Source organism: Mesoplodon bidens (assembly GCF_964165515.1).
Source record: "Mesoplodon bidens genome assembly, chromosome: 5".
Taxonomy (NCBI): Eukaryota; Metazoa; Chordata; class Mammalia; order Artiodactyla; family Ziphiidae; genus Mesoplodon; species Mesoplodon bidens.
Genome location: NC_138161.1, coordinates 14,938,736 through 14,947,523, shown reverse-complemented (window position 1 = coordinate 14,947,523; position 8,788 = coordinate 14,938,736). Strand labels below are relative to the sequence as shown.

Here is an 8,788-nt window from a genome sequence, read left to right as displayed (position 1 = left end):
TAACAAAGTATCAAAGATTTTTTCCTCCTAATTGTTGGGAAATCCCAGCAATCAATGCAGTTATGACTCATAGTAGTCAAAGATTAGATTTGGTCAAGTTTGGACAGAAAATAATAATATTTGTATAATATTTTGAGAGTGAAAATTCTATTTCCTTTATGGAAAAATTTACATTGATGTCATCAAAATCTATTTACTAATGATAAATAATAAATGTCTTGCCTCTTTCAAGAAGGATACTGAATAACATTTTGCCATAATAATGTGTTTAAATATTTTGCTAATAAAAATATACCTACATGACACATACATAGAAAGTAAAACATTTTGAATGAATAAAACATTGTTTCATTTATCAGTTTGATTATATTAAGATCCTGTTCCCTTTTTTAAATTTCTTATCAAGGCAGATGAAATCAGAAAAATAAATATTTTGTGTCCTCACACCACTGATAATTAGGGGTGAGCTTATTAAAATACAGAGGATCTCCTAAATTACCTTTATGCTATACTTAAATCTTCACTTAATTCTGTTCTTTAATCTCATCACCATTACATAAGGAAGACACCACTTTTTGACTGGGCTGGAATAAGAGTTGAAACTATCTTATGGAGGGGTTTACAGTTTGGGGAGGTCAAGAACAAAAAAGAATTATTTGTGATCAACTGCAAGTCAAATGAAACAATTGAAAATGCTCCTTGCTTATGTGATATCTGGTTAGAGAATGTTAAAGTGAAGGTTTGTTACGTAAGATAGTTTTGTAAGTGAGACTGTACCATCTTATTAAAAGGCCTCAGTTGGTTAAAGCAAATCTCCTTAATGCCTTAAGGAATTATGCTCCAGTCTTGAAACAACACACTAATTACATTAGTTATAAAATTAGCCAACCCACACCTACGGAATATAAAAGGCTCTCTGCAAGGAGAAATGTCCAGACTGAAGTAATCTACATCACTTCCTACCCAAAGTGGAACAACCAATACCATGTGTAGCTACTACAGAAACTACTATGGGGGCCACAGCTATGGATGCTGTGGCTATGGAGGCCTGGGCTGTGGCTATGGCTCCTGCTAGGGCTGTGGCTTCCACAGACTGAACTGTGGCTATGGATATGGCTTCCACACTCTCTGTGATTATGGCTATGGATGCAGCTCTTGCTATGGCTCTTACTTTGGATACTATTATTGAGGATGCCATAGAAGACACTCATCCACTATACCAGGATGTCAGGATTCACCACTTCTGAACCCCATATGTTCTGTACCTTTCCCTTGGACTAAGATTGCCCTATATCAAGGAAGTTTAGTGTGGTCTGTTGTTGACCTACCATCTAACCTATACATTCCCTGAATTTATCTCATTAACTTAGATAAAGTGTAATTCACCTGTGACCTCAGAGTTCTGTCCTGTTGATATCTATTAATCCAACTGGTCTAATGTGTCATTTAAGACAATTTTTCCTTATTGACTTTTTGTCTGGCTGATCTATCCATTGATGTAAGTGAAGTCTTATAGTCCCATACTTTTACTGTATTTTTGTCAATTTTTCCCTTTATCTCTTTAAATATTTGCTTTATATATTTAGTTGCTCCTATATTAGGTGCATATATGTTAACCAATGGTATAGCCACTTCTCGTATTGATTATTTTATCATTAAATAATGGCCGCTTTTTGTCTGGTGTTACAGACTTTGTTTTAGTCTGTTTTGTCTGATATGAGTATTTCTACTCCAGCCTTCTTTTGTTTCCATTTGCATGAAATATATTTTTATCATCTGTTTTAGGGTTGGTGTAGTACTGATGAACTCCTTTAGATTTTGCTTCTCTGAGAAGTTATTTATCTCTCTTTCAATTCTTAATAATAATCTTTCTGGGTAGAGTATCCTAGGTTGTAATTTTTTCCCTTTCAGCACTTTAAATATATCATAACACTCAGTTCTGGTCTGCAAAGTTTCTGCAGAAAGATCAGAAACTGACAACTGACAGCCATTCAGCGCTCCCTTGTATGGAACTCTTTGTTTTCATCTTGTCATCTTTAGAATTCTCTCTTTAACTTTTGCCTTTTAATTATGATATGTCTTCATCTGGGTCTTGCCATTTAATTATGATATGTCTTCATCTGGGTCTCTTTGGGTTTATTTTGTTTGGGACTCTGTGCTACCTGTACCTGGATATCTGTTTCTTCATGTTTATTTTTCAGCCATAATTTCATTGAATTCATTTTCTCTGGTTTCTCTCTCTCTTCTCCTTCTGGGATCCACATAATGTGTATATTAGTATGTTTGATGTATTGTTTTTATTTTTTTATTTGTTTTCCTTTTTTCTGTTTTGATTGGGTTATTCCCCTTATTCTCTCTTCCAGATCATTTATGTGTTCTTAAGTATTCCTTAGTCTTCTGTTATTTACTTTTAGTGTGTTTTTCATTTCAGTTATTGTATTCTTCAGTTCTCACTGGTTCTTTTTTATATTTTCTAGTTCCTTGTTAAAATTCTCACTGTGTTCATGTATTATTTTCCCTAGTTCAGGTCTTATTACTAATACTTTGAACTCTTATCTGTGAATTATTTATCTCTGTTTCATTAGTGTTTCTTTGTTGTTGTTGTTGTTGTTCTTTTATTTGAAACAAATTCCTCTGTTTTCTCACATTGCTTAACTCTGACTCTATAAAATTAGGTGAAATAGCTACCTTTCAAAGTCTTGAAGATGTGTCCTTGTGTGGATGTGTCCTTATACAGTTTGTGTGTGCCCAGTGGCTTTGGTGGGAAGCTGGATATGAAGTGAGTGTGGGTTAACATCTTTCCCCAGTGTGTGCTAGTAGCTATCACCTTGACGGGAGGTGGGGCTGTAGATGAAGGGGCTACAACCAGGGCAAAGGGTGAGCCAGAGCTTCTCCTGGCTCTGACTAATACACCTGTGGAAAAAGAAAATATGAAAGAAAGAATGAACACTTGCCTCTGGTGCATCCTGAGATGACAACGATGCCATAAAGACAAGGATGGGACATTGGTTCATATAAAATCTAAGCTTCCTTTTTATTTTTTAGTCACTGCTCCCTCTGTATTATCAGTCTAGATTCTTAGCTTTGTGCTCTACATGTTTGTGCTTTTGACTCAGTGGCTCTTTTCCCCACCACAACTATCAAAAATCTTCTAAGTTTAGGTATGGTGCTGTGGTGTGTTGATAAACCATTCTCAGGGGGAAAAAATGTCCTGACTCATGGTGTTTACAGATTTCTACAGTGTAAATACTCTTACTGTTTCTGACATAAATCTACCAACATGCTGCCACTAAATGCAGACATAAGCAGAATAGTTTCCCTGAGGTGATACAAGCAGGCTTATGGACACCAACTGGTGTATCTGTCTGATATTCTACTGTAAATCATTCCTCCAAGAGAGGTTCATTGATATCATCTCAACACAAAATGATTTAGCACAGGGACTCACTTTATATTTTATATTTACAGATGTACACATAGTTATATTTTATAATCCTGTTATATCATTTGATTCTTAATTTGTAATTCCAGGCTTTCCTTTGAAGTCACAAAAATTCATTTTCCAACTCACTTCAAATTTCCACCATCCCCTTGACCCCAACAATAAACAATGGAAAATAGCACTTTCATATGAAAAGGCAAAGTCACAATAATAGAAGTAATATAAGATATGGAAGTGTCCATCAATAGATGAAAGGATAAAGAAGATGTAATATATACATATGTACATATACATACGTGTGTGTGTGTGTGTATATATATATATATATATATATATATAAAATGGAATATGATTCAGTCATAGAAAATAATGAAAATTTGCCATTTGCAACAACATGGATGGACTTGGAGGGTATTACACTAAGTGAAATAAGTCAGACAGAGAAAGACAAATACTGTATGATATCACTTATATGTGGAGTCTAAAAAATACAACAAAGTAGTGAATATAACAAAAAAGAAGTGGACTCACAGATATAGTAAACAAACTAGTGGTTACCAGTGGAGAGGGGGAAGGGGAAATGAGCAACATAGAGGTAGGGGTTAAGAGGTACAAACTATTAGGTATAAAATAAGCTACAAGGGTATATTGTACAACACAAGGAATATAGCAAATATTTTATAATAACTATAAATGGAGTTAACCTTTAAAAATTGTGAATCATTATATTGTATACCTCTAAGTTATATAATATTGTACAGAATTATACTTCAATTAAAAAAAAATAAAAGACCCTGAACCATGCAGTTGCTGATATGCAATCTGAGGACAGATTTCCTGCTGCTTGATGGAAGCTTTTGTTTCTGTCACCATGAGTCATAATGGTGCCTGGTCTCTGGTTATGAGCTGCTCATCCTACAGCATAATATTCTGGTCCTATGGGCTCTATCTATGCCTTTCAGAACAGTTCAACTCATTAGACACCTCCTCTCGTGTTCCCTAACCCAACCTCCATATTTAACATCAGACATGCCAACTTCATTCCTAGCTCGTGGGAAAAAAAGTAATACAGATTCAGCATGCCCAATTTTGATTAACCTAAATGAACAGAATGCCTTATAATTTATAGAAAAGTTTTACTTTTATTTTTATTAACATTATTTTTCCTCAGCAAGGTTTATTTCATATAATTCATGTGAGAAAATAAAGTTCATGTTTATTAAACTGTCTATCCATGTAAATATTGCTTAATTACATTTATATTAATTTCTCTCCATCATTTTTCCTTTTTTAAATTTATGTGTGTGTCTAGTATGTGAAAGAGGAACAGAGACAGAGAAGGTTAGAGACATGAGAGAGAAACAGTGAAAAGAGACAGATAAAGAACCAACATTGACTTGGGATGTCTCCTAAGGTTTTGATGTAGCTAAAAAGTCAAAGATCTGAACATCAGGTCTTTCTGTCTAAAGCTATATGTAATCTGGGCTTTCATGTGATTCAGTGGCCACTGCTATATCTGATCATACTACCGATTTACATTCATATGCTACATTTTAAAATGACACTTTGCTGACCAAAATTGTCCTTTCTTCTATCACCGTATTTAACAACACCAGCCGTTGCCTATTTCTTGATACCTTAGTTTTGGCTGAATTACTAAAAACTGTGCCTCAGAAAAGAGATAATTTGTTCCTCTGACCTCAGATGTTTCTGTTTATACTCTGCATGTCATTCACAAAATAGTTCACAAAGCATCCTGTGTCTGATGGCTGCTGACTCACTGCCTGATGGTTGATGTTCAGACTCTCCAGGAAGAATCTACCCACTGTTCACCACCTCAGCAGGATGGTCTTCAGTGCACTGAGTCACCGCCTCCCTCTTATACCACTGCTCCATATTTTTGAGGTTCCATATTTTTCCTTTGAAATCCCAAAAATGAATGTGCCCACTTATTCTATTTTTTCTTAAGAAGCCTAATGACATTGGGAAATAAATAAATAAATAAATAGAAACAGGATTTTTTTCACTTTATTGTATTTATTTTTAGACAGCAGGTTCTTATTAGTTATCTATTTTATACATATTAGTGTATATATGTCAATCCCAATCTCCCAATTCATCTCCTCCTTACCCCCTTGGTGTCTATACATTTATTCTCTACATCCATGTCTCTATTTCTGCCTTGCAAACTGGTTCATCTGAAGCATTTTTCTAGATTCCACATATATGCATTAATATACATTATTTGTTTTTCCCTTTCTGACTTACTTCACTCTGTATGACAGCCTCTAGGTCCATCCACATCTCTACAAATGACCCAAGTTCATTCCTTTTTATGACTGAGTAATATTCCATTGTATGTATGTATCACATCTTCTTTATCCATTCATCTGTCGATGGGCATTTAGGTTGCTTCCATGAGCTTGCTATTATTGTAAATAATGTTGCAATGAACATTGGGGTGCATGTGTCTTTTTGAATTATGGTTTTCTCTGGGTATATGCCCTGGAGTGGGATTGCTGGGTCATATGGTAGTTCTATTTTCAGTTTTTTAAGGAACCTCCATACTGTTCTCCATAGTGGCTGTATCAATTTACATTCCCACCAGCAGTGCAAGAGGGTTCCCTTTTCTCCACACCCTCTCCAGCATTTGTTGAAAAAACAGGATTTTATGAAATATGGTATCAGGCAAAAGATGATTTTGATTAAATGGACTTTCTATTACATTTTTAAGAAATTATTATATTTTACCCCAAAGCTGTTTAGGCATCATTATATTTGAAAAGTGAATACTACCATTGAAAGAAGGTGTGGTACATATATAAATGGAATATTACTCAGCCATAAAAAAGAACAAAATAATGCCATTTGCAGCAACATAGATAGACCCAGAGAGTCCATCTCTAGGTGGACTAGGTGAGTCAAGTAAGCCAGAGAAAGACAAATATCATATGATATCACTTATATCTGGAATCTAAAAATAAAGGGTACAAATGAACTTATTTACAAAACAGAAGTATATTCACAGATGTAGAAAACAAACTTATAATACCAGGGTATGGGGGGGGGATAAATTGGAAGATTGTGATTGATATATACACACTACTGTATGTAAAATAGATAACTAATAGTAACCTGATGTATAGCACAGGGAACTCTACATTACTCTGTTACGGCCTATATGGGAAAAGAATCTTAAAAAAAAAAAGAGTGAATGTATATATATGATGTATAACTGATTCACTCTGCTGTATAGCTGAAGTTAACACAACATTGTAAATCAACTATACTCCAATAAAAATTTTAAAAAGAAAAAAAAAGAAATTCTAACTGAAAAGAAAAAAAAAGAAATTCTAGTTGACAAACATAGTTCCCAAGCATCATTTTTAAGCCTGAAAATCTATCTTAATTATTTGAAGAAATGTACAATGTTTCAATAATGTCAGAGATACATTTGGCCCAGTGAAGAAAAATAATGATTTATTTTCCAATTTAAAAAGAAAATAAACATTTTATTTTTCTTTTGTAATACTGGAAGTTTCACTAATGTCCTTGCACCACTTCTAGCATCTTATGTTATGCATGAGAAAGACAGTGATAAAAGGAGACACAGGAACAATAATAGACATTATGTAATATGTCTTAAAAATGGTTGACACACAGTTACTAACAAAGAAATAAAAATTGACTGGTTGAAAGAGGCTGAAAACCTATTTCTCCCTGAAGTTTAATATAATCTAAACTAGAAGCATGAGGGAAAGCTGGGTTTTTCATCATATCCATACAAACATGACTACTTTCAATGTTTGAAGATAACAAACTACATAACTGTCCGTGTTTGTGGGGTCAGAGGAAATTTGGGTTCAGCAACTATAAAATCAGAGAGGAAGCTTCTCTCCCCATTATGAAATTTCCTAATAGCTATATTTTGATTGAAAATACAAAATTTATATTAATATCTTTGTCAAAACTCATTTAACTGTACTCTTAAATAGATCTAATTTGTTTTAATTCGATTCTATTTTAATAAAATTCATTATATATTTAAAACTAAAAAGGAAAAAAAAAGAGAAATAGTCTCTGCTCTGTGCTAGTTTACTCTGTCCATGATTGGGGCTTCCTATTTCCATCAATACTTCACCCATCAGCTGAAAATTGAAGGAATGAAGAATGAGTGCATGAATCTCTTGACTTCTCTGATACTGTCCACACACTTTTTCAAGACATTCCCTACTGCAAATCTAGGGCATCTGTAAAAGCAAAAATGAGCCCTAGCTGAAAAGATATAGGAGTTGAAGATGGAGCACCAAACTTAACCTTGGTATGTTTTTCAGATACATCTACAGCACCTTCATATATGATAACAAAAGGAAGCATAAAATATACACAGTTTTTGCCCGTAAAACAGTCATACATTTTCTAGAAAGAGCAAAGTAATACATACTAAAGGAGAAGTTCATAAATAAATGCCAAATACGTTTATATACCATAGTAACTTGCCACCTTATTGTCAGCAACATAACCAATAACTAGTTATATTGAATTAGAAGGAAGTGTTTTACAAGAGTTTATGAATATATATTATATCTATCTTTCATAAGCAAGATTCAGGAAACATGTTTCTCTAGACAAGACTTACTTTTAAACCCTTCTTCTTATGGAGGAGTGAAAACAAGACAAAAAATAGGATATTTATTTTCATATTTTACATCATGCCATGTAATCAGGTCATAGTTATTCAATTAAATAAATATGAGTGAGACATAGCATTTAAAATAGAACAAGAGTTCCATTTTAAAGGTCCATAAATTGACCATGGAATCCTGGAGTAGGGGCAAATCATCTCAGTTATGAGGGACTCATTTTGACACTAAATCAAGATATTTATGATGTCTGAAGTAAATTAGTGAGATACAGCATGCTACATTGCCTGTGGTTTTCCCCACCCATAACTGAGTGGGTATAAAAGGCACTTTGCAGACGGTGACATTCAGACTAAAGATACCTACTTTTTGTTCTTCAATTGAACCTCCCACTCCCAACACCATGTGTTACTATGGCAACGATTATGGTGTCCTGAGTTATGGTTACAGTTGCCTGGGCTGTGGCTGTGACTGTGGTTATTGTGGCTATGGTTACAGCCTCTGTTGCTGTGGAAGATACTTATCCTATGGCCTCTGCTAAAGAATATTTAGGGCTGTTGGCTATATCTTCCTCTTCTATTTTCACTATCTCCAGGTTTCCTTTGCATGAGAAATTTTTAAATGTCTTCACAAATACTAACCTTATAGTAAACTGAGGTAAATAAATGAAATTCATCATGCCCATTTTGATTCATTATTATCT

General features: G+C 34.1%; 1 protein-coding gene across 1 annotated transcript; it reads left to right on the top strand.

Moving 5' to 3' along the window:
* Nucleotides 1-985: 985 nt before the first annotated feature.
* LOC308617805 (keratin-associated protein 6-1-like) lies at nucleotides 986-1,189 on the top strand (the record flags this gene model as incomplete). The annotated part of the gene is given in 2 exon segments (XM_081235190.1): nucleotides 986-1,072; nucleotides 1,076-1,189. Coding segments are annotated over 2 exon segments (201 nt in total).
* Between the last annotated feature and the right edge of the window lie 7,599 nt (nucleotides 1,190-8,788).